Genomic DNA, 27,164 nt, shown 5'->3' with positions numbered 1-27,164 from the left:
AGCTCTGGGGTAGAGGGTGCTGCCTGGGAACAGCCTGCCAGCCCTGAGTTAGCCCCTCCTTTCCAGCCCCTCCTTCCCTACAACAGAGTCTGGAACCCTCAACAGTGTCTTACCTGTGAGATCTCAATCCCAAGGTGAGTGAGACCGTGTGTACCTTGTTCACTAAATGCATCTGTGTGTCATCCTGTGGGAGGGATACTCAACCCCAGAAAGCACGTCCTGTGTTCTAGGTGTCTGTCCCGTGGTTTCTGGTGATGCTGTGGAGTCCATAACTGGGTAAGGAATGATGACTTTGGGCCCAGAGGGAGTAGAGCATCAATTCTAAATAACTGAGCAGGTCTTGGTCCTTCTCCAGCCCCTGACTTTAAATTTTGGTTTTGATATTTATAATCAGTTTTTATCATTGATGTGTTAAAGGTCCAGATATAGGAGATGGGGCTCAGGTACAGTCACTGGGCTTGAGAGTGAGAGGACCAGATGACAAGGAAGTGAATCTTGTATAAATAATGGGTAAATATTAACATACTTAGAGGGAGGAAAGCTTGTGTTTAATTATCTTTTCTCCTGAGTCTCAAGAAGAAAGGATGGGTATTACAGAACAGAGAAGCTGTGTCTGCGGACCAGGATGAGGGTCCTTCTGGTGTGGGATGTGGCAGGGCTGTTAAATGGCCAGCAGCTGCCCTGGGTGTTGGCCAGGCTGAGACATTAAGGTGGGCATGTGTGTGTGGCTCATGAAGCTGTCTCTGAGCTCTGGTGGGGACCCTGGGGCCTGTGTGTCACAGATGCTTCCTTCCACGTCTGTGCTGAAAAGGAAGAGTCAGGATGAGTGGGCCTCAGTCTGGGGTTGTTTGGACCACAGGGCTGCATCATGGGAATCTTGAGCCTGAGGGGGCATGAGGAAAGGGGGCAGCACATTAGTGACCTTGAATTTTGATGAGGGAGCTCTCTCTTGCATCTCTTATGGTCCTTCTCTGTTCTATACTCATCCCAGGATTACTTTCTGGGAAGCATCTGAGAGCTTCTCTGATCAGTGGAAACAAAACAAGGCATCAGTGGCTATACTGGACATCAGTCCCTTCTGCTTGTATCTGTCCCATCAACCCACCTGGGATTCCATTCTTGTTGCCACGTTTCTTCTTAAATGCAAAACTGAGGAGGTGGGGTCAACTGATGGTTCCAGGAAGCATGAACCCCTTCTATTCTCTGCTTCACTCGCCCCTTCTTTCCCCATCACATGCAGCTATCATGTATAAGAAGACTTTCTATTTCCCCTTCTGTCTGGAGCTGTTGCCTTAAATTACATTTTGCATCGTCGTAGTTATGGTTTATAATACAAATGTATTCTGAATCTTATCAAACCATACTCTCAGCTTATGAGGGGGATAAATGTGAAGTTTAGAAAACTTTAGTCTTTATAAACTATAATTTTCTTGTTGTTGTTTAGTTCCTTAGTTGTGTCTGACTCTCTTCAATTCGATGGACTGCATTGGACATGAAAGGACCACCAGACCCTTCTGTCCACAGAATTCTCCAGGCAAGAACACTGGAGTGGGTTGCCATTTCCTTATCCAGGGGATCTTCCTGACCCAGGGATCAAACCCACATCTCCTGCTTTGCGGGCGGATTCTTTACTGCTGAGCCATCAGGGAAGCTCTGTGCTTTCTTCTAGAGATCCCTGCTACAAATTTGGAAGACTAGAGTTCAATGATGATTCCTCCTCTCTTTGTTTCCTTTAACAGCAATCTCTTTCTCTCCATAAACATTTTTTGGTGAATAGCTGAAAGAGATACTTCACATAAAATGAAATGCAATAAAGGGACAGAGATTTAACATGTCTGAACGTCCCTATAGGGAACCCACCTGCCAATGCAGGAGACACAGGTGACATGGTTTTGATCCTAGAGTCAGAAAGATCCCTTTAGAAGGAAATAGCCACCGACTCCAGTACTCTTGCCTGGAAAATCTGTTGGACAGAGGAGGCTGGCGAGCTACAGTGCAGGGGTTGCAAAGAGTCAGACACGATTGAGCACGCAGGCACGTGCTCCAGGACCCAATCACCAGATCATTCTGAGAAGGGGGAAAAGACCTGCAATCTCATCCCCCCAACTTGATGGGTCTCACTTCATGCCTCCACAGTCACCTGTGAATTCATGTACTCCTGGCCCTCATTTTCTGCTGACCTGATAAATATTGTATTTCAAAACTTCTTGTAGGTCTCTGCTTCCACCCTGAGCTCAGTGCTGGGGAAAATCATTACTTGATTGTACAAAAGATATTCTCCATGGGTCAACAGATCCCACACCCAGACCCTGTGAGATCTTACAGTCTGCAGATGCCGACCAGGGTGATTAGGAGAGAGAAAGGCACTCATGGTTTTTGATGCACCTTTTCTATCCCAGTCCCAGTCATGGGACCTGGCTCCCAGGACCACGGAAGCAGGAGGTCAAAGGACTGTGCTGCTCATATAAGGAGATGTGGAAGATTCAGAAGCTCATTGGTGTTCAGAAAGGGGCAGATGCAGCCTCTGATAGTGGCTGAAACGGTGAAAGGTGTTGCTATTGGCTCTCAGGAGGGAGGGTGTAAGGGGTGGTCTATATAGACCCAGTCAGCATCCTGATGCTCCTCACAGGCTTATCCTGCAGCTGGGACTGTGATCTTGAGGACGTGGGGTCAGGATGGCTCTGGGCACACACCTCTCCCTGCGGGGACTCTGTGTCCTCCTCCTCGGCACCATGGTGGGTGGTCAAGGTAAGGGCTACCCCTCTGTCCTGGGTCCACAGCAGGGAGTGGACATTGTGGTGAAAGGAAAGGTGTCTGGATCTGTGGAGCCATGGTCTCAGTATTTTTGATCAAAAAGGAGCCACGCTGACTGTGAACACTGGTCCGTCTCCTGTGGGGGGTCCACTGGTCATAGTGGCAGATTTTACAGAGCAGTGAGGTTTGGCCTGGACCTACCTGGGTCAGCCTGAGTCGCTCCACTGTCTCGCTTGTTCTCAGGGAGCTTCTAGAAGTCCCAATGGCTCCCAGTGTGTGGAAGGTCCAGCCACTGACCTCAGCTGGGACTCTGAGCTATTCCCACACACTCCATGTGCCTGGTGTGTGAGCACTCCTGCTGGGTCCCCGTGTTTTCTGTGTCTGTGCTCCTGTAGGCTCTGTATGTGTGTGTGTGTGAAGGTAAGGAGTATGTGAGGGTGTGTGTTTGTAAGGGTATGAGGAGTATGTCTGTGAGTATGTGAGGAATGTGTGAGGGTGTGTGTATGTGAAGCTGTGTGTGTGTGTGTAAATAGAATGTGTGAGTGAGGGTGTGAAGAGTGTGTGTGTTTGTGGAGTGTGTGAGGAGTGTGTGAGGGTGTGTGATGTGTGTGTGTGTGTGTGTGTGCGCGCGCATGTGTGTGTAAGGGGTGGTACAGCCTGTCTGTGTGACAGGAACAGGGCTGCTGAGCAGGGACTGAGTCCATTGGTCTGTGAAGCACACAGGGTGTCCACAGGGCTGGGTGTCATGCCGCTGCATGTGACCAGATCAGAGATAATGGTGCACCTGCCTGCCTCTCTCTGGCTCCTCTCCCCCATCCCCTGGGCTCCCCTCTGCTTGTTGCCCTGTCTGCCCAGCACTGGGCTCTGTGAGAGGCTCTGCTTGCTGGCCTCACCTGTTCCCACCAGGTGTTCATTGTGGAGAAGAGGAGCCTGCAGCCAGGAGAGGGGACCTTTTGTCTGTAGAGATCAGTTGAAGCACAGCCTCAGGTGTATAAGTTCCCAAGTCCCTGCCCTGGTCCCTGTGATATTTCCTGATGTGCTGCAGCATGGGATGGTCCCTTCCCCTCCCAGGATCTGCTATGACTCTGTAGGGAGCACTTTCTCTCGTGCCCTCTCCTGTCCCTCCCTGGATCTGCTTTCCACTGAGTGAGGGTAGAGTGTGTTAATCTTTCTTCATGGTCTGCAGGGTTTCCTTGGACAAATCCGCTGATCTCCTTATGGGAGTCCTCTTGGGTCACAGAATTTTTTCTTCTCTTTAGACCTTTAGAATTCTTTGTCTTTGCATTTGGACAGTTAACTCTGTGAGTCTTATAAAAGGTTGCTTTGGATTGAAATTTTGGGGTGACTTATTAGCTTCTTGAACTTAGATGTCCAGATCTGTTCCCTAGGTTTGGGAAATTCTCAGCCTGTGTTTTCTCCTTTCTGTTTTAATTATTTATTTTTGGCTGTGCTAGGTCTCCTTCCTTGCATACAGGATTTCTCTAGTTGTGGTAAGCAGGGGCTACTCTTTGCTGCAGTGCACAGACTTCTCACTGCAGTGGCTTCTCTTGCTGTAGACCACAGTCTAGGTGCACAGGTTTCAGTAGTTGTGGCACACTGGCTTAGTTGCCCTGCGGCATGTGGAATCTTCCTGGGCCAGGGATTGAACTGATGTCCCCTGCACTGGCAGGTGGACTCTTATCCACTGCACCACCAGGAGGTCCTCAGCCCTTAATTCTTTTCTCCCTCACTTCTCCTGCCCTGACTCCATTGCATACATTGTTCCTCTTTATGGTGTCCATAGTTCCCACTGGCTTTCTATATTCCTTTCTTTCTCTTTTTGCTTCTCTGCGTGGATACTTTCAACTGATCTTTCTTCTAACTCATTGATTCTTTTTTCTTTTTCTTTCCCTCGGTCAAGTCTGTTGTTGAATCTCTGTATTGAACTTTTAAGATTACTCATTATATTGTGTGGATGCTAAGTCACCTCAGTCATGTCTGACTCTTTGTGACCCTATGGACTGTAGACTCTTCTGTCCGTGGGATTCTTCAGGGAAGAACACTGGAGTGGGTTGCCATGCCCTCCTCCAGGGGATCTTCTGGACTCAGGGATTGAACCCGAGTCTCTTACATCTCCTGCATTTGCAGGTGGCTTCTTTACCACTAGTGCCAACTGGGAAGCCCATTCATTTATTATTCAGTTTCAAAATATCTAGTTAGTTCTTTTTTAAAAAAATATTTTATATATCTTTATTGTTCTTATTTTATTTGCATTGTTTTATTGGTATCATTAAATATTTGAGTTATCTTGTAACACTCTAATCATCTTTTGAAGTATTATTTTGAATTCTTCATCAGGCAATTCCTGGATCTCCATTACTTTGAGCTGGTTACAGGAGGTTTTTTTTTTTTTTTTAATAGTTCTGTTATTTTTTTTTCTTTTTCTTTTATTTTTTAACTTTACAATATTGTATTGGTTTTGCCGTATATCAACATGAATCCTCCATAGGTATATATGTGTTCCCTATCCTGAACCCTCCTCCCTCCTCTCTCCCCGTACCATCCCTCTGAGTCGTCCCAGTGCACCAGCCTCAAGCATCCAATATCGTTCATCGAACCTGGACTGGCAACTCGTTTCATATATGATATTATTCATGTTTCAATGCCATTCTCCAAAATCATCCCACCCTCTCCCTCTCCCACAGAGTCCACAAGACTGTTCTATACATCAGTGTCTCTTTTGCTGTCTCGTATACAAGGTTATTGTTACCATCTTTCTAAATTCCACATATATGCATTAGTATACTGTATTGGTGTTTTTCTTTCTGGCTTACTTCACTCTGTACAATAGGCTCCAGTTTCATCCACCTCATTAGAACTGATTCAAATGTATTCTTTTTAATGGCTGAGTAATACTCCATTGTGTATATGTACCACAGCTTTCTTATCCATTCATCTGCTGATGGACATCTAGGTTGCTTCCATGTCCTGGCTATTATAAACAGTGCTGTGATGAACATTGGGGTACATGTGTCTCTTTCAATTCTGGTTTCCTCAGTGTGTATGCCCAACAGTGGGCTTGCTGGATCATAAGGCAGTTCTATTTTCATTTTTTTAAGGAATCTCCACACTGTTCTCCTCTGCACTTTCTGCCATAAGGGTGGTATCATCTGCATATCTGAGGTTATTGATATTTCTCCTGGCAATCTTGATTCCAGCTTGTGTTTCTTCCAGTCCAGCGTTTCTCATGATGTACTCTGCATATAAGTTAAATAAACAGGGTGACAATATACAGCCTTGACGAACTCCTTTTCCTATTTGGAACCAGTCTGTTGTTCCATGTCCAGTTCTAACTGTTGCTTTATGACCTGCGTACAGATTTCTCAAGAGGCAGGTCAGGTGGTCTGGTATTCCCATCTCTTTCAGAAATTTCCACAGTTTATTGTGATCCACACAGTCAAAGGCTTTGGCATAGTCAATAAAGCAGAAATAGATGTTTTTCTGGAACTCTCTTGCTTTTTCTATGATCCAGCGGATCTGATCTGATCTGACACTGTTCTCCATAGTAGCTGTGCTAGTTTGCATTCCCAAGAACAGTGTAAGAGGGTTCCCTTTTCCCCACACCCTCTCCAGCATTTATTGCTTGTAGTCTTTTGGATAGCAGCCATTCTGACTGGCGTGAAATGGTACCTCATAGTGATTTTGATTTGTATTTCTCTGATAATGAGTGATGCTGAGCATCTTTTCATGCATTTGTTAGCCATCTGTATGTCTTCTTTGGAGAAATGTCTATTTAATTCTTTGGCCCACTTTTTGATTGGGTCATTTATTTTTCTGAAATTGAGCTGTAGGGGTTGCTTGTATATTTTTGAGATTAGTTGTTTGTCAGTTGCTTCATTTGCTATTATTTTCTCCCATTCCGAAGGCTGTCTTTTCACCTTGCTTACAGTTTCCTTTGTTGTGCAGAAGCTTTTAAGTTTAATTAGGTCCCATTTGTTTATTTTTGCTTTTATCCAGTTTTCTGGGAGGTGGGTCATAGAGAATCCTGCTGTGATGTATGTCGGAGAGTGTTTTGCCTATGTTCTCCTCTAGGAGTTTTATAGTTTCTGGTCTTACGTTGAGATCTTTAATCCATTTTGAGTTTATTTTTGTGTATGGTGTTAGAAAGTGTTCTAGTTTCATTCTTTTACAAGTGGTTGACCAGTTTTCCCAGCACCACTTGTTAAAGAGATTGTCTTTAATCCATTGTATATTCTTGCCTCCTTTGTCAAAGATAAGGTGTCCATAGGTGCGTGGATTTATCTCTGGGTTTTCTGTTTTGTTCCATTGATCTATATTTCTGTCTTTGTGCCAGTACCATACTGTCTTGATGACTGTGGCTTTGTAGTAGAGCCTGAAGTCAGGTAGGTTGATTCCTCCAGTTCCATTCTTCTTTCTCAAGATCACTTTGGCTATTCGAGGTTTTTTGTATTTCCATACAAATTGTGAAATTATTTGTTCTAATTCTGTGAAGAATTCTGTTGGTAACTTGATAGGGATTGCATTGAATCTATAGATTGCTTTGGGTAGTATACTCATTTTCACTATATTGATTCTTCCCATCCACGAACGTGGTATATTTCTCCATCTACTAGTGTCCTCTTTGATTTCTTTCACCAGTGTTTTATAGTTTTCTATATATAGGTCTTTAGTTTCTTTAGGTAGGTATATTCCTAAGTATTTTATTCTTTTCGTTGCAATGGTGAATGGAATTGTTTCCTTAATTTCTCTTTCTATTTTGTCATTATTAGTGTATAGGAATGCAAGGGATTTCTGTGTGTTGATTTTATGTCCTGCAACTTTACTATATTCATTGATTAGTTCTAGTAATTTTCTGGTGGAGTCTTTAGGATTTTCTATGTAGAGGATCATGTTATCTGCAGACAGTGAGAATTTTACTTCTTCTTTTCCAATTTGGATTCCTTTTATTTCTTTTTCTGCTCTGATTGCTGTGGCCAAAACTTCCAAAACTATGTTAAATAGTAGTGGTGAGAGTGGGCACCCTTGTCTTGTTCCTGACTTTAGGGGAAATGCTTTCAGTTTTTCACCATTGAGGATAATGTTTGCTGTGGGTTTGTCATATATAGCTTTTATTATGTTGAGGTATGTTCCTTCTATTCCTGCTTTCTGGAGAGTTTTTATCATAAATGGGTGTTGAATTTTGTCAAAGGCTTTCTCTGCATCTGTTGAGATAATCATATGGTTTTTATTTTTCAGTTTGTTACTGTGGTGTATTACATCGATTGATTTGCAGATATTGAAGAATCCTTGCATCCCTGGGATAAAGCCTACTTGGTCATGGTGTATGATCTTTTTAATGTGTTGTTGGATTCTGATTGCTAGAATTTTGTTAAGGATTTTTGTATCTGTGTTTATCAGTGATATTGGCCTGTAGTTTTCTTTTTTTGTGGCATCTTTGTCAGGTTTTGGGATCAGGGTGATGGTGGCTTCATAGAATGGGTTTGGAAGTTTACCTTCCTCTGCAATTTTCTGGAAGAGTTTGAGTAGGATAAGTGTTAGCTCTTCTCTAAATTTTTGGTAGAATTCAGCTGTGAAGCCATCTGGACCTGGGCTTTTATTTGCTGGAAGATTTCTGATCACAGTTTCAATTTCCGTGCTTGTGATGGGTCTGTTAAGATTTTCTATTTCTTCCTGGTCCAGTTTTGGAAAGTTGTACTTTTCTAAGAATTTGTCCATTTCTTCCACATTGTCCATTTTATTGGCATATAATTGCTGATGGTAGTCTCTTATGATCCTTTGTATTTCTGTGTTGTCTGTTGTGATCTCTCCATTTTCATTTCTAATTTTATTGATTTGATTTTTCTCCCTTTGTTTCTTATGAGTCTGGCTAATTGTTTGTCAATTTTATTTATCCTTTCAAAGAACCAGCTTTTGGCTTTGTTGATTTTTGCTATGGTTTCTTTAGTTTCTTTTGCATTTATTTCTGCTCTAATTTTTAAGATTTCTTTCCTTCTACTAACCCTGGGCTTCTTCATTTCTTCCTTTTCTAGTTGCTTTAGGTGTAGAGTTAGGTTATTTATTTGACTTTTTTCTTGTTTCTTGAGGTATGCCTGTATTGCTATGAACTTTCCCCTTAGGACTGCTTTTACAGTGTCCTGCCGGGGTCCAGCCCCAGCTGATCCAGGGTATTCGAAGGAGAGACGGCCTAGGCAACTATTTATATGCTAATTAGAGATGTAAAGAGTAATAGGATGAGGATAGCTCAGTAGGAAAATTCAGTGGAGAAAAGAGGCTGAGTAGCTTGGTTTACGCAGAAAATCATTATAACCCGTGACACCAGGTTAGCTCTGACCACGGAGGCCGCAGGTGCCCTCTTGAATAGTGGAAGGTGCCCCACCTTAGACACCTTCTCGAGTGGGTCTTAGAAGCCCAGGCAAATAAATGGCCGCAGAGGACCTCCGCGCTCCAGATGGAGACTTCAGCCAGAAGTTAAAGGGAAGAATGACATGGGGAGACCAAGCGTTAGTGAGCAAGGCCTGTAGCTTTATTTTCAACAGGGGTTTTTATACCCTAAGTTACACATAGAGGATAATAGGGGATGCAAAGTCAGCAGTTTTTGATCCTTATCAAAAACCAGGGTTTCTTTCCTGCAAATTTATCATATACAAATGGTTTAGGTGATTTACATCATCTTCTGGCCAGAAGACCTATTAACATTTTATGACTCTTGACAAGGACTTATCAACAAAGACTTATTTTCTCTAAGAGTAATTATTTTAAGGTTTGGTGCCATCTTCCGAAGATAAAAGTGCATTCCTATAGGGTGGATGTGCAATAGGTTTACAACAAAGGAAAGAATTTATTACCTTAAGGGTCTAAAGTTACTAACACCAAGGCCACTACTTATTTTTTCTATATACCAACTATTAATTAATACATACTCAAGGATACAATTCAGGGGATGTGAAAACTTGGCAGCAAGCATTGGCTCATCAATGAAATCTTTTACTAGTTTTATTCTGACAGTTTCTAACTCTCTAAGAGGCTCTAAGCTATTTGAATATCTTAAGCTTCCTGTGTCTCTCGAGGCTGGGAGACTGTAAACAATCGTATGCATAGCTGTGGGAGTCCAGGTAAACTTGTCAGGCGAGTTAGAGAGCCATCTGAGGGGTTTGGATTTAAACACTCCTTATTGCCCAGGAACTTTATTAATTGGAGCTGTAAGTTAACTCTTTGACAGAGAGAGCAAGATGGTGGTGGGGGACAGCCCCCAGTAAAGTCAGAGGTGAGAGCACAAAGCAATAAAGTAGGCAGACTCTGGTTTTTTGGGGGGTAGATGCTCGAGAATATCCGGGGGGACTCCTGAGGCTCGATCCCGCCTTTGCCTATGCCAAGCCTCCTTCCTCATGACCTTTGTCACGAGTGTAATGCCTCACCGGCTCCCGGCAGTGTCCCACAGGTTTTGGGTTGTTGTGTTTTCATTTTCATTCATTTCTATGCAAATTTTGATTTCTTTTTTGATTTCTTCTGTGATTTGTTGGTTATTCAGCAGTTTGTTGTTTAGCCTCCATATGTTGGAATTTTTAATAGTTTTTCTCCTGTAATTGAGATCTAATCTTACTGCATTGTGTTCAGAAAAGATGCTTGGAATGCTTTCAATTTTTTTTGAATTTACCAAGGCTAGATTTATGGCCCAGGATGTGATCTATCCTGGAGAAGGTTCCATGTGCGCTTGAGAAAAAAGTGAAATTCATTGTTTTGGGGTGAAATGTCCTATAGATATCAATTAGGTCTAACTGGTCTATTGTATCATTTAAAGTTTGTGTTTCCTTGTTAATTTTATGTTTAGTTGATCTATACATAGGTGTGAGTAGGGTATTAAAGTCTCCCACTATTATTGTGTTATTGTTAATTTCCCCTTTCATACTTGTTAGTATTTGTCTTACATATTGCGGTGCTCTTATGTTGGGTGCATATATATTTATAATTGTTATATCTTCTTCTTCTTGGATTGATCCTTTGATCATTATTTAGTGACCCTCTTTGTCTCTTTTCACAGCCTTTGTTTTAAAGTCTATTTTATCTGATATGAGTATTGCTACTCCTGCTTTCTTTTGGTCTCTATTTTCATGGAAAATCTTTTTCCAGCCCTTCACTTTCAGTCTGTATGTGTCCCGTTTTGAGGTGGGTCTCTTGTAGACAACAAATATAGGGGTCTTGTTTTTGTATCCATTCAACCAGTCTTTGTCTTTTGTTTGGGGCATTCAACCCATTTACGTTTAAGGTAATTATTGATAAGTATGATCCCATTGCCATTTACTTTATTGTTTTGGGTTCGAATTTATACACCCTCTTTGTGTTTCCTGTCTAGAGAATATCCTTTAGTATTTGTTGGAGAGCTGGTTTGGTGGTGCTGAATTCTCTCAGCTTTTGCTTGACTGAAAAGCTTTTGATTTCTCCTTCATATTTGAATGAGATCCTTGCTGGGTACAGTAATCTGGGCTGTAGGTTATTTTCTTTCATCGATTTAAGTATGTCTTGCCATTCCCTCCTGGCTTGAAGAGTTTCTATTGAAAGATCAGCTGTTATCCTTATGGAAATTCCCTTATGTGTTATTTGTTGTGTTTCCCTTGCTGCTTTTAATATTTGATCTTTGTTAACTTGATTAATATGTATCTTGGGGTGTTTCACCTTGGGTTTATCCTATTTGGGACTCTCTGGGTTTCTTGGACTTGGGTGATAATTTCCTTCCCCATTTTAGGGAAGTTTTCAACTATTATCTCCTCAAGTATTTTCTCATGGTCTTTCTTTTTGTCTTCTTCTTCTGGGACGCATATGATTCGAATGTTGTAGCATTTAATATTGTCCTGGAAGTGTCTGAGATTGTCCTCGTTTCTTTTAATTCGTTTTTCTTTTTTCCTCTCTGATTCATTTATTTCTACCATTCTATCTTCTAATTCACTAATTCTATCTTCTGCCTCTGTTATTCTACTATTTGTTGCCTCCAGAGTGTTTTTGATCTCATTTATTGCATTATTCATTATATATTGACTCTTTTTTATTTCTTCTAGGTCCTATTAAACCTTTCTTGCATCTTCTCAATCCTTGTCTCCAGGCTATTTATCTGTGATTTCATTTTGCTTTCGAGATTTTGGATCATTTTCACTATCATTATTCGGAATTCTTTATCAGGTAGATTCCCTAGCTCTTCCTCTTTTGTTTGGTTTGGTAGGCATTTATCCTGTTCCTTTACCTGCTGGGTATTCCTCTGTCTCTTCATCTTGTTTGTATTGCTGAGTTTGGGGTGTCTTTTCTGTATTCAGTCAGTTTGTGGAGTTCTCTTTATTGTGGAGTTTCCTCGCTGTGTGTGGGTTTGTACAGGTGGCTTGTCAAGGTTTCTTGGTTAGGGAAGCTTGTGTCGGTGTTCTAGTGGATGGAGCTGGATTTCTTCTCTCTGGAGTGCAATGAAGTGTCCAGTAATGAGTTATGAGATGTCTATGGTTTTGTAGTATCTTTGGGCAGCCTGTATATTGGAGCTCAGGGCTATGTTTTTGTGTTGCTGGAGAATTTGCGTGGTATGTCTTGCTCTGGAGCTTGTTGGCCCTTGTGTGGTGCTTGGTTTCAGTGTAGGTATGGAGGTGTTTGATGAGCTCCCATCAATTAATGTTCCCTGGAGTCAGGAGTTCCCTGGAGTCAGGATTTGGACTTAAGCCTCCTGCTTCCGGTTTTCAGTCTTTTTTTCCAGTAGTCTCAAAACTTCTCCTTCTATACGACACCACTGATAAAACATCTAGGTTAAAGATGAAAAGTTTATCCACAGTGAGGGACACCCAGAGAGTTACATGGAGAAGAGAAGAGGGAGGAGGGAGTTAGAGGTGACCCAAATGAGATGAGGTGGAATCAATAGAGGAGAGAGCAGGCTAGCCAGTAATCACTTCCTTATGTGCACTCCACAACTGGACTGCTCAGAGACGTTCACGGAGTTATACAGAGAAGAGAAGAGGGAGGAAGGAGACAGAGGTGTCCAGGAAGATAAAAGGGGGGAATGAAAAGGAGAGAGACAGATCCAGCCAGTAGTCAGTTCCCTGTGTTCTCCACCTTCTGGAACACACAGAAATTCACAGAGTTGGGCAGAGCAGAGAGGGGTTGGGGAAGAGACACAGGCGACCTGGTGGAGAAAAAGGAGAGTCCAAAGGGGAGAGAGCAGTCAAGCCAGTAATCTTTCTCCCAAGTAAAAATGGGTACTGAAGATTGGGTTATTAAAAGTACAAAATTGATAAAATATACCAAAAAGCAAAATTTAAAAATCTAGAGTAGAGTTTGGAATTTCAAAAATACAATGTTAAAGAAAAGAAGAAAAAGAAAGAGAAAAAAAAAGTCACAAAAATTATTAAATATAGGTACAAAATTGATAATAAATACCAAAAAGCAAAAATTCAAAATCTCCTTATGAAGACAATAGGCTGCTTTTCTGAATGCCTGATGTCCCCTGCCAGCATTCAGAAGTTGTTTTGTGAAATTTACTCGGTGTTTAAATGTTCTTTTGATGAATTTGTGGGGGAGAAAGTGGTGTCCCTGTCCTATTCCTCCACCATCCCAGAATAAGTTTCCCAGGAGGTTTACTGTATTCCTTTGGTGGGATTTTGCTTCTCTGATTCTTTTTGATGTCTTATTCTCTTGTAGATGTCTGCACATTTAAAAAAGCAGTCATCTGTACCAGAGTCTATATTATGATTTCAGTAGGGAAAGCCTTTCACCTCTGGGTAGGGGAACACTGGAATGTTCAGCAGGGTGCCAAAAGCAGAGGCATAAGGTGGCACTGGGTCTGAGAGGACATGAGATCCGTTTGGCTCAGGCTGCTGATGTCCACAGCATTGACAACTGTGTGGTGTTTTGCAAGTGTTGCAGGGGGCTTGCCATCACTGGAATGGTTGTTGGTATCCTCAATAGTGCCTCTGGCTCCAAAGCCTAGAAATCATGACCAGCAGTGGTGGTGGCCAGAGCCAATGGTGTGCACACATTAGGCTTTAAGGGCCTGTTGCAGGTGCCTCTGTGGGGGGAGATGATGGTTGCAGGTGCTCAGGTTGTGAGAAGGCCTAGGAAGGCAGCAAAGACTGAGACCAACAATGGTTTATTGCTCAAACTCATGTCCATTGAGTTGGTGATGCTATCTGACCATCTGATCCTGTGCTGCTCTTCTCCTTGTCCTTCAGTCTTCCCCAGCATCAGGGTCTTTTCCAACGAGTCAGCTCTTTGCACCAGGTGGCCAAAGTATTGGACCTTCAGCCTCAGCATCCGTCTTTCAATCAATATTCAGGGTTGATTCCCTTTAGGATTGACTGGTTTGATCTCCTTGCTGTCCAAAGAACTCTCAAGAGTCTTCTCTAGCACCACAGTTCAAAAGCATCCATTCTTCGGTGCTCAGCCTTATTTATGGTCCAACTCTCACATCCATACATAACTGACTACTGGAAACAATCATCTGTGCTGTTATTAATTCTTTCAGGGGTAAAATCTGCTGCATCTGTCTGCAGAGCAGGTCACTGTGGACTGTGATTTCTCCTGCCATGTGGTTGCTATTGGTCCTTTGCTCTTCTTTCTTATGCCTAGCCATCTCTATAAGACTGGCTCAGCTTTGCAGGTCTGCGTGAAGTGAACCTGAAGCAGGACTTTCATATGGTGCCCCCAAAGGCTAGGGACACTGGTTACTCAGTCTGCTCTTACTCTCCTGGTGAGAGAAACTCTGAGTGATGCTGGTTTGAAGGATGGAATGATGCCACCAAAATGACAGTGTCTTGGCATGGTCAAACTTCTTAGAGTACTCCAGATCTTTCTGGAGCTGTTTTTATTACTGATCACTGTCTACCTTTTGGTCTTTTTTTAAAAGAGGATGGAGGCTGCTGTTTCCTACATCAGCATTTTGGTAATGGCACATTTGAGGTCTTTATTCCTTGAGAGACTGGTTTTGAGTGTAGAATTTTAGATTGGCAATTTTTTTTTTTCCTTTCGATAAATTAAAAGTTTCAATCTACTCTACCCTGGCATCTCTTTTTGTTCTTGGGGATTTAGATGTTAGTATAGGTGTTTATCAATTTTATATATCTAATCTTTATCTCAGTGTTTTTCTATTTGTCAGTGTTTTTCTATTTGTCAGTGTTCTGCTGTTATTGTCCATTTTAGTAAAAGTAAGCTAGGTTCAGGTCAGTTCAGTTCAGTTGCTCAGTCGTGTCCAACTCTTTGTGACCCCATGAATCACAGCACGCCAGGCCTCCCTGTCCATCACCATGTCCCGGAGTTCACTCAAACTCACGTCCATCAAGTGGGTGATGCCATCCAACCATCTCATCCTCTGTCATCCCCTTTTCTTCCTGCCCCCAATCACTCCCAGAATCAGAGTCTTTTCCAATGAGTCAACTCTTCGCATGAGGTGGCCAAAGTACTGGAGTTTCAGCTTTAGCATCATTCCTTCCAAAGAACACCCAGGGCTGATCTCCTTTAGAATGGTCTGGTTAGATCTCCTTGCAGTCCAAGGAACTCTCAAGAGTCCTCTTCAACACCACAGTTCAAAAGCATCAATTCTTTGGCACTCAGCTTTCTTCACAGTCCAACTCTCACATCCATACATGACCACAGAAAAAACCATAGCCTTGACTAGATGGACCTTTGTTGACAAAGTAATGTCTCTGCTTTTCAATATGCTATCTAGGTTGGTCATAACTTTCCTTCCAAGGAGTAAGTGTCTTTTAATTTCATGGCTGCAGTCACCACCTGCAGTGATTTTGGAGCCCCCCAAAATAAAGTCTGACACTGTTTCCACTGTTTCCCCATCTATTTCCCATGAAATGATGGGACCAGATGCCATGATCTTAGTTCCTGAATGTTGAGCTTTAAGCCATCTTTTTCACTCTCCTCTTTCACTTTCATCAAGAGGCTTTTTAGTTCCTCTTCACTTTCTGCCATAAGGGTGGTGTCATCTGCATATCTGAGGTGATTGACATTTCTCCTGGCAATCTTGATTCCAGCTTGTGCATTTTCCAGCCCAGCGTTTCTCCACAAAAAGTGCTTAATTCCACAAGCACTTTAATCATGGCTATTTAAATTCTCTGTCAGATAACTCTAGCAGCTGAAAACCCTGGGAAATTCTTTCCAGTATCTCCTTTTTCCTTTCTGTTTTTCATGAGATCTATTTTATATGTGTTTGTTTTAAAGATAGATATTGAAGAAATTGTAGAACTCCTTCAGAAAGAATTTTGTTTTGCTTCTACTTGGGTGTAGATTTGGGCTTCCTGGTGGATTAGATGGTAAAGCATCAAAGCTGGAGACGTGGGTTACATCCCTGGGTTTGGAAGATCCCCTAGAGGAGGGTGTGGCAACCCACTCCAGTATTCTTGCCTGGAGAATCAGCATGGACAGAGGGGCCTGGAGGGCTACAGTCCATAGGGTTGCAAAGAGTCAGACAAGACTGAGTGACTAAGCACAGCTCAGGGATAGATTTAGCGACAAAACATCTTACTTAACTCATTCTTACAGCAACACTTGGGTTAAAACAGAAATTGTGGTACTGTCAGAAGCAGAACTCTCCTTGGAGAAGGTGAACACTAAGATTATGATAACTTTATTACTGGGTCACAACTTTCATCTTAGGCTCCATCACTAGGTCATTATTTCCTTTAACAGTTTCTTATTATTCAACCCTTCCAGACTTCTGATCATTGCTGTTTCTGCAGGAAATCACACCCAGGTGCTGCCGAAGTGCAACGACTCCGTATCTGAACCAGCAGGCTCTACGGCCTCAGAGGAGAGCGTCCCCTACTGCCCAGGTAAGGGTCCCACAGGACAGAAGACCCTTCTCAACCCCTGGGGTCACCGCCCGATTGTCCCATTTCTCCTTCCTCAGACAGCAGACAGCTCCGCCTGGTGGACGGAGGAGTTCTCTGCGCCGGGAGAGTGGAAATTCTTGACCAGGGCTCCTGGGGCACCATCTGTGATGATGGCTGGGACCTGGCCGATGCCCGCGTGGTGTGCAGGTAGCTGGGCTGTGGAGAAACCCTCAATGCCACAGGGTCTGCTCACTCTGGGGCAGGATCAGGGCCCATCTGGCTGGACGACCTGAACTGCATAGGAAAGGAGTCCCACGTGTGGAGGTGCTCTTCCCGGGGCTGGGGGCAGCACAACTGCAGACACAAGCAGGACGCCGGGGTCATCTGCTCAGGTCTGCGCTGCACACTGTCCACAGGCTGGGAGAGGGGTGGGGCCCTGGAGGAAGGGGGTCTGAGTCCTGAGGGAGAGATGCTGAAAGGACCAGAGAAGGAGGCTTCCTTCCATGGAGCCTGTCTTTCCAGAAGATATGAAGATGAGGTGCTTTCACTTCCTTCTGCAGCAGCTGAGATTCTGGTCCTTTCTTTTCAGCAGTGTTTCCTGGCAGAGCCTTTTCTCACAGGTTTTCTTGAAAGCAGGGCTCTCTCTCCAGTTACATACAAAAAATTTAAACCCACAGTACTAGTTTTCATTTGCTTAGGTAACAACATACCAACTAGTGGTTTAAAACAGTATGTGTTTATTGCCTTACTTCTGCTTTTGAACTGTGGTGTTGGAGAAGACTCTTGAGAGTCCCTTGGACTGCAAGGAGATCCAACCAGTCCATTCTGAAGGAGATCAGCCCTGGGATTTCTTTGGAAGGAATGATGCTAAAGCTGAAACTCCGGTACTTTGGCCACCTCATGCGAAGAGTTGACTCATTGGAAAAGACTGATGCTGGGAGGGATTGGGGGCAGGAGGAGAAGGGGACGACAGAGGATGAGATGGCTGGATGGCATCACTGACTCGATGGATGTGAGTCTGAGTGAACTCCGGGAGTTGGTGATGGACAGGGAAGCCTGGTGTGCTGCCATTCATGGGGTCGCAAAGAGTCAGACACAACTGAGAGACTGATCTGATCTGATCTGTAGCTTAGATGTCCAGCATGGATCTCACTGGGCTGGGATCAAGGCTTTAGCAGTGCTGCATCACTTTTGCGGCTTTAGGGATGAATCTGTTTCTTGTCTTTTCAAGCTTCTAGAAACTGCCTACATTCTTTGGTTCATAGCCCCCTTCATCCATTTTCAGATCAGCAATGCTGCCTGTCTTCAACCATTATCCAGAGTCACATCCCTCTCTCTAACCAGAGCTAAGAAAAGTATTCTACTTTTAAAGACAGTGGGTCTAAGGATGTGGTTAGACTCAGCTCACATTGTTAATACAATATTCTAGCTTAAACACACCATCCCACGGTCCTTACCTTAATCACATTTGTAAATCCCTCTTGTCAGATATGGTAACAGATTCACAAGTTGCAGAGGTTGGGATGTGGACATTCTGGGGTTAATTATTCTGCCTATCTCCCCAGTATCTACATCACATCACTTTGATATACTCTAAAGATTTTGTAAAGAAGCAGGATTTAGCTTCCTTCCCTCACTAGCACCCACAAAGTTTGGTCTTCCTCTCAGTTCATTTCCACTACACCATTGTGGTAGAAATAGAAAGACAGACACAAATGGACAAAGTCAGTTAAAAGGGAGGCGATGTTAGTCTTGTCATCTAGTGGGTATCTCTTGAACAAGGTCAGAGATGAATGTTCACTATTTCTAGAAGAAAGGAAAACCTAGAACATCCAGCAAAGTTTTTACTGTGTCCTGTCTCCTCTCCTTTCAACCTTAGAGTTCCTAGGCCTCAGGATGGTGAGTGAGGACCATCAGTGTGCTGGGTGGCTGGAAGTTTTCTACAACGGGACCTGGGGCAGTGTCTGCTGCAGCCCCATGGAAGACATCACTGTGTCCATGATCTGCAGACAGCTTGGCTGTGGGGACACTGGAACCCTCAACTCTTCTGTTGGTCTCAGAGAAGGTTCTAGACCCCGATGGGTGGATGGAATCCGCTGTCAGAAAACTGACACCTCTCTCTGGCAGTGTCCTTCTGACCCTTGGAATTACACTTCATGCTCTCCAAAGGAGGAAGCCTATATTTCGTGTGCAGGTGACTCACTACATGTTTCTGTGTGTCTGTCCCAATCCCTGTAGGATGCAGTGAGATTTGATATTTTAAAATCTAAGTGATATTTTAGTAATCTAAGTTTAATTTAGGTCCACAAAGATGACATTGAGTAAAAATGTTAGTCACTCAGTTGTGTCTGACCCTTTGTGACTCCGTGGACTGTATAGCCTGCCAAGTTCCTCTGTCCATGGAATTCTCCAGGCAAGAATACTGGAATGGGTTGCCATTCCCTTCTCCAGGGGATCATCCTGACCTGAGGTATCAAAATCGGTTTTCCACATTGCAGTCAGATTCTTTACCGTTTGAGCCACCAGAGAAACCTAAATCAGGTAAGGATGGAACTAGTTTAATTCACATATTCCAACCTTGATTGTTAAAATTTTTGACATGTAATTCTTGTAACATTGTACTAGTCCTAAGTGTACAACATAGTATTTACGTATTTGTACATATTGGTAAATAATCAACACATGTATAGTAATATTCATCACAACATGTAGTTACAATTTTTTTTCTTATGATGAAAACTTTAAGATGTATTTTCCTACCTACTCTCAAGTATAAAATACAGGGTTAACTGTAGCCACCATGCTGTACATTACATCCTCATGACGTTAATTTTAGACCTGGAAGTTTGTATCTTTTGGCTACCTTCACCCATCCCATTTTGACCACATTGACCCTCTGGAAACCACCAAACTGTTCTTTGCATCTCTGAACTCATTTTTCTGTTTTTTTTTTTTTTTTAATAATGCACATGTAAATAAGATTAAATGGTATTTTTCTTTCTCTATCTGACTTAGTTCATTTAGTATAAGGCCCTCAAGTTCCACCCATGTTGCAAATGGCAAGATTTTCTTCTTTTTTATGGCTGGATATATGTACATAGCAAATTTTATTTATCCATTCATCCATCAAAAAAGGCTTAATGTTGTTTGGCTATTTTAAATAATTCTGCAATGAACATTGGGTTGCACATATCTTTTTAAGTTAGTGTTTTTATTTTCTTCTGGTAAATACCCCAAAGTGAAATTACTACCTCACATGGCAGTTTTATTTTTAGGTCTGAGTTTCTATTGAGGAACCTTAATATTGTTTTCCGTGGTGGCTGCACCAACTTATCTTCCCCCCAACTGTGCACAAGCTTTCTCTTCTCGCCACAGTCTCAAAAATTCTCGTTATTTCTTGTCTTTTTGATAAAAACAACTCTGAGGTGATATCTCATTGTGGTTTTGATTTGCATTTTCCTGATGATTAGTAATGTTGTATATCTTTTCATGTACCTTTTCATGAACAACTGTATGTTTTCTTTGAAAAAATGTCTATTCAGGTCCTCTGCCCATTTTTAAATGAGACTGTATTCTTTTGCTATTGAGTTATATGAGTTCTTATGTATTCCACATATTAACCCATATCAGAAATACATTTTGCATATATTTTCTCTGATACTAAAGATTGTTTTTCCATTTTTTAAAAAAATATTTTTCAGCATGATATCTTTGCCCTTTATTTATATATTTACCAACCTGCATGCCCTACTGGATCTTAGCTCCCCAAACAGAGATTTCATCTGGGCCGTGGCAGTGAAAGCACTGAGTCCTGACCACTGGACTGCCCTCTAAGTTCCTCATTTTGCTGATGGTATCCTTTGTTGTGCAGAAGTTTTTTAGTTGTATGTCATCCCACTTAGTTAGTTTTGCTCTTGTTGCCTAATCCAAAAAGCCACCACCAAAACTGATGTCTATAACTTTTTCTTCCAGGATTTTTATGGCTGCAGGACTTATGATTAAGTCTTTTATCCATTTTGAATTAATTTCTGTGAATACTACGAGAGAGTGGTCCAGTTTTATTTTTTGCATGTAGCTGTCCAGTTTTCCCAACACCATTTATTGAAGAGAATGTCCTTTCGGCATTGCATATTCCTAGTTCCTCTGTCAAAAATTAATTAACTGTATGTATTTGGGTTTATTTCTGGGCTCTCTATTCTATTCTGTTGATTTCTGCACCCATTTTTATACCAACACTATACTGTTTTGCTTAATACAGCTTTGAAATATAGTTTTAAATCAGGAAACATGGCACCTCCAATATTGTTCTTCTTTCTCAAGATTGCTTTGGCTATTCAGGGTCCTTTGTGGTTCCATACAAAATTTAGATTGTTTGTTCCATGTCTGTGAAAATTTCCTTTGGAATTTTGATAACAAAATCCACTATCTTTCATCAGTGTCTTAGAGTTTCATTGTACAGGACTATCACCTCTTTGGTTAAATTTGTTCCTAATAATTTATCAGTTTTTTGTTCAACTGTAAATAGAATCGTTTTCTTAACTTTTCCTTATGGCAATTTGTGTCAAAATGCAACTGATTTTTGTATATAAAGTTTGTATCTTGCGACTTCACTGAGTGTATTAGTTCTAACAGATTTTGGTGGGGACTTTAGGGTTTTCTATATATAATATTATGAAATCTCCAAATAGCATCAGTTTTGCCTTTTCCTTTCAGATTTGTGTGTCCTTATTTTTTTTCCTTGCCGGATTGTTTTGGCTAGGAATACCAAAACTATGTTGAATAAAAGTGGTGATTAGGCATCTTTGTCTTGCATCTGATCTCAGAAAAAAAATATTCAGCTTTTTGCTGTTGAGTAGGAGGTTAGCTGTGAGTTTGTCATATGGTCTTTATTATATTGAGATATAATCCCTCTATATCTACTTTATAGAGGTTTTTAAAATCAGAAATGGATGTTAATGTTTTCAAATGTTTTTTCTACATCTACCGAGAGGATATGATTTTCATTTTCATTTTGTTTACTTGGTGTATCACATTGATTAATCTGTGAATATTGAACCATCCTTGCATCCTTTGGAACAAATCTCACTTGATCATCATGCATGATCCTTTGGATGCATGACTGAATTATGTTTTTTAATACTTTGTTGAGGATTTTTGTCCCTCTGTTTATCAGAGATATTTCTTGTCTGGTTTTGATATCAGAACCTTGTTGGCCTCATAAAATGAGTTTGGCAGTGTTCTTTTCTTCTGCTTTTTGAAGAGTCTGAGAAGGTTCTACCACTTAACACCATTACACTGGGAATTGGGATTTCAACAGCAAGTGCTGAATGAAGTAAATAAATGTTGGGGGGTGACAGATATTCAAACCAAAGTGCTTATTCCCTGCAAAACTTCTCTCTCTCTCTCTCTTTCCTACATACACAAATACACACACCCATTCAGATATATCTTGAATGATATGCTGGGTGTTGCCTGAGAGAATGTGGTGATAGATATTTCAAAAACATACATTCACCACCCCTTGCCTCTCTTGCCTCATCTCTTTGTCTTTTCCACTTGAAGGCTAAAGAAGCATTAAACTGTTAAATCTTTTATTGATGATATTTTTCCTACAGTAAAGCACCAGAAAGTGGGAGGTGGTTAAGTCTCTGACCCTGAAAGTGAGTAACCACCTCGCAGAAATCCTGCCATCACTTTCTCAGAGGATGTCTGTATAGATTGGGTAGGAGGCTTGATAGGATGATGTGGAAAGAATACATTAATTCTGATATTTTTTAACAGGTAGATTTTACACTTATGTATATTTCTTTCAGTTTCAGGCTTTTGTGCCTTTTTCTTGGTGTTTTGTTTGTAATTTCTGTTTCCTCTGATTACTTAGCTTTCTCAGTATATCTATTTGAGTCTATTGCAGACAGTTTTACTTTCAGTTCAGTTTAGTCGCTCAGTCATGTCCAACTCCTTGTAACCCCATGGACTGCAGCACACCAGGCCTCCCTGTCCATCACCAACTCCTGGGGTTTGCTCAAACTCATGTCCCTTGAGTCAGTGATGCCATTCAATCATCTCATCCTCTGTCGTCCCCTTATCCTCCCCCTTTCAATCTTTCCCAACATCAGGGTCTTTACCAATGAGTCAGTTCTTCGCATCAGGTAACCAAAGTATTGGAGTTTGAGCTTCAGCATCAGTCCTTCCAATGAATATTCAGGACTGATTTCCTTTAGGATGGATTGGTTTGAACTCCTTGCAGTCCAAGGGACTCTCAAGAGCCTTCTCCAATACTACAGTTCTAAAGCATCAATTCTTTGGTGCTCAGCTTTCTTTATAGTCCAACTCTCACATCCATACATGACTACTGGAAAAACCATAGCCTTGATTAGACGGACCTTTGTTGGCAAAGTACTGTCTCTGCTTTGTAATATGCTGTCTAGGTTGGTCATAACTTTCCTTCCAAGGAGTAAGCATCTTTTAATTTCATGGCTGCAGTCACCATCTGCAGTGATTTTGGAGCCCTCCCCCCCAAATAAAGTCTGTCACTGTTTCCATTGTTTTCCATTTACTTGCCATGAAGTGATGGGACCAGATGCCATGATCTTCGTTTTCTGAATGTTGAGCTTTAAGCCAACTTTTTCACTCTCCTCTTTCACTTTCATCAAGAGGCTTTTTAGTTCTTCTTCACTTTATGCCATAAGTGTGGTGTCATCTGCATATCTGAGGTTATTGCTATTTCTCCTGGCAATCTTGATTTCAGCTTGTGCTTCATCCAGCCCAGTGTTTCTCATGATGTACTCTGCATAGAAGTTAAATAAGCAGGGTGACAGTATACAGCCTTGATGTATTTCTTTCCCTATTAGGAACCAGTCTGTTGTTCCATGTCCAGTTCTAACTGATGCTTCCTGAGCTGCATATAGGTTTCTCAAGAGGCAGGTCAGGTGGTCTTGTATTCCCATCTCTTTCAGTATTTTCCACAGTTTGTTGTGATCCATACAAAGGCTTTGGCATAGTTAATGAAACAGAAACAGATGTTTTTCTGGAACTCTCTTGCTTTTTCGATGATCCAACGTATGTTGGCAATTTGATCTCTGGTTCCTCTGCCTTTTCTAAAACCCGCTTGAACATCTGGAAGTTCATGGTTCATGTACTGTCGAAGCTTAGCTTGGAGAATTTTCAGCATTACTTTGCTAGTGCGTGAGATGAGTGCAATTGTGTGGTAGTTTAAACATTTTTAGACATTGCCTTTCTTTGGGATTGGAATGAAAACTGACCCTTTCCAGTCCTGTGGCCACTGCTGAGTTTTCAAATTTGCTGGCATATTGAGTGTAGCACTTTCACAGCATCATCTTTTAGGATTTGGAATAGCTCAACTGGAATTCCATCACCTCCACTAGCTTTGTTCGTAGTGATGCTTCCTAAGGCCCACTTGACTTCACATTCCAGGATGTTTGGCTTTAGGTGAGTGATCATACTATCATGATTATCTGGGTCATGAAGATCTTTTTTTGTATATTTCTTCTGTGTATTCTTGCCACCTCTTCTTAATATCTTCTGCTTCTGTTAGGTCCATACCATTTTTGTCCTTTATTGAGCCCATCTTTGCATTAAATATTCCCTTGGTATTTCTAATTTTCTTGAAGCGATCTCTAGTCTTTTGCATTCTATTGGTTTCCTCTATTTCTTTGCACTGGTCACTGAGGAAGGCTTTCTTATCTTTCCTTGCTATTTTCTCCCTTCAGGGAACTTCCATAAGCCTCTTATCCTCCTCCATCAGAGGGCAGACAAACTGAAAACCACAATTACAGAAAACTGACCAATCTGATCATATGGACCATGCTTTGCCTAACTCAGTGAAACTATGAGCCATGCCAATATGGCCACCCAAGATGGATGGGTCATGGTGCAAAGTCTTGACAAAATGTGGCCCACTGGAGAAGAGAATGGCAAACCACTTAAGTATTCCTGCCTTGAGAACCCCATGAACAGTATGAAAAGGCAAAAAGATAGGACACTGGAAGATGAACTCCCCAATTTGATAGGTGCTCAAATTGCTACCAGAGATCATTGGAGCAATAACTCCAGAACGAATGAAGAGACAGAGTCAAAGCAAAGACAACACTCAGCTGTGGATGTGACTGGGGATAGAAGCAAAGTCCAAAGCTATGAAGAACAATATTGCATAGGAACCTGGAATGTTAGGTCCATGAATCAAGGCAAATTGCAAGTGGTCAAACAGGAGATGGCAAAAGTGAACATAGACAATTTAGGGATCAGCGAACTAAAATGGACTGGAATGGGTGAATTTAACTCAAATGACCATTGTATCTACTACTGTGGGCAAGAATCCCTTAGAAAAAATGAAGTAGCCATCATAGCAAACAAATGAGTCCAAAATGCAGTACTTGGATGCAGTCTCAAAAATGACAGAATGATCTCTGTTCATTTCCAAGGCAAACCATTCAATATCACAGTATTCCAAGTCTATGCAATGGCAACCCACTCCAGTACTCTTGTCTGGAAAATCCCATGGACGGAGGAGCCTGGTAGGCTGCAGTCCATGGGGTCTCTGGGAGATGGAGACGACTGAGTGACTTCACTTTCAGTTTTCACTTTCATGCATTGGAGAAGAAAATGGCAACCCACTCCAGTATTCTTGCCTGGAGAATCCCAGGGACAGGGGAGCCTGGTGGGCTGCCGTCTATGAGGTCACACAGACTCGGACACGACTGAAGCAACTTAGCAGAAGTAGCAGCATGCCCGAACCAGTAATGCTGAAGAAGCTGAAGTTGAAGCTATGAAGCTTCTATGAAAGCTTCTATGAAGCCCTACAAGACCTTCTAGCACTAACACCCCCAAAAGATGTCCCTTTCATTATAGGGGACTGGAGTGCAAAAGTAGGAAGTCAAGAAACACCTGGAGTAACAGGCAAATTTGGCCTTGGAGTAAGGAATGAAGGCCGGGCAAAGGCTAACAGAGTTTTGCTAAGAGAATGCACTGGTCATAGCAAACACCCTCTTCCAGCAACACAAGAGAGGACTCTACACATGGACATCACCAGATGGTCAACACCAAAATCAGATTCATTATATATTCTTTGCAGCCAGAGATGGAGAAGCTCTATACCATCAGCAAAAACAAGACCAGGAGCTGATTGTGGCTCAGATCATGAACTCATTATTGCCAAATTCAGACTTAAGTTGAAGAAAGTAGGGAAAACCACTAGACCATTCAGGTATGACCTAAATAAATTCCCTTACGATTATACAGCAGAAGTGACAAAAAGATTTAAGGGACTAAATCTGATAGAGAGAGTGCCGGATGGACTATGGACGGAGGTTCATGACATTGTATAGGAGACAGGGAGCAAGACCATCCCCAAGAAAAACAAATGCAAAAAAGCAAAATGACTGTCAAGGAGGCCTTACAAATAGTTGTGAAGAGAAGCAAAAAGCAAAGGAGAAAAGGAAAGGTATACCCATTTGAATGCAGAGGTCCAAAGAATAGCAAGGAGGGTTTTGCTTTACTCAGTAGCTATTTGTCTATCTTTTTCTGAAGTCTACTTGGTAAATCTGTATATTCCCTTACAGAGTTTCTTCTTACTACAGAAATATTCTCTTGTGCGTATGTCATATTGAATAATAGATGAGAGTAGTTTAGAATCTATTTAACAATTTTCCACTGAAACCCGTGGCAGATTCATGTTGATGTATGGCAAAACCAAAACAATATTGTAAAGTAATTAGCCTCCAATTAAAATAAATAAATTTATATTAAAAATTATGTAAGTGAAATTTTAAATATAAATTTATTCTGTTTATGGACTAATTTTCTTTAATACACTTTATTTTCATAAACCATTATCATTAATTTATATTTGCTTCACTATTTGTTGATTAGCATTGATTTAAAGAAAATATATTTCACTGAATTTTATTCATCTGCTCATTTATTTAATAAATATTTAACAAGCACTTATCATGGTATTTGTCCAGCTTCCCTGGTGGTTCAGATGGTAAAGCATCTGTCTACAACGCGGGAGACCCAGGTTCGAGCCCTGGGTTGGGAAGATCCCCTGGAGAAGGAAATGGCAACCCACTCCAGGACTATTGGCTGGAAATCCCATGGACAGAGGAGCCTAGTAGACTACAGTCCACGGAGTCGCAAAGAGTCGGACACAACTGAGCAACTTCACAACTTCACTTCACTATCATGGTATTTAGAAAATGTTCTCCATCCATACTTGTTGAATGAGTGCATACAATGTGTAAGCACTGTCCTAATAGAATAAACACAGGGGAATTAAAGTATGCAAGGTCTTTCCTTCATTCAGGGGTGTGTTAGTGTGTGTGTGTGCCTTTGTAGACGCCTGTGTTTATATTTGTTATTGAATGTGGAGGGTGATTAATAAGTAAATATTTATAGGTGTTTCAGATATCTTTCTCTATCTTTAATTTTTTCTCTAGAATATTTTACAAATTTTCTTATTTATTTTTAGGAACTCTATAAACTAACATAATTTACCATTTTTCTTACATTATTTGGAAATATTTCCCCATCTTTTGTGTATGATTTTAGGTTTGTATATGTATATGGGAGGTTATGTGATCAAATTTGTAACGT

At 41.6% G+C, this 27,164-nt stretch overlaps 1 protein-coding gene across 1 annotated transcript in view; it reads left to right on the top strand.

The window, feature by feature from the left end:
* Nucleotides 1-2,625: 2,625 nt before the first annotated feature.
* Nucleotides 2,626-27,164, top strand: part of LOC147372837 (antigen WC1.1-like) — a 50,400-nt gene continuing 25,861 nt past the window's right edge. Inside the window, 4 exon segments of the mRNA XM_086402119.1 lie at nt 2,626-2,748; nt 16,461-16,553; nt 16,631-16,945; nt 18,433-18,747. Coding sequence (XP_086258245.1) covers nt 2,676-2,748; nt 16,461-16,553; nt 16,631-16,945; nt 18,433-18,747 — 796 coding nt within the window. The 5' untranslated portion in view covers nt 2,626-2,675.

This window comes from Bos grunniens, chromosome 5 (assembly GCF_055505025.1).
Source record: "Bos grunniens cultivar Pamir isolate PY7600 chromosome 5, Bosgru_T2T1.0, whole genome shotgun sequence".
Classification (NCBI taxonomy): domain Eukaryota; kingdom Metazoa; phylum Chordata; class Mammalia; order Artiodactyla; family Bovidae; genus Bos; species Bos grunniens.
Note: the sequence above shows the minus strand (reverse complement) of the source record. Positions and strands in the feature narration are given on the sequence as shown.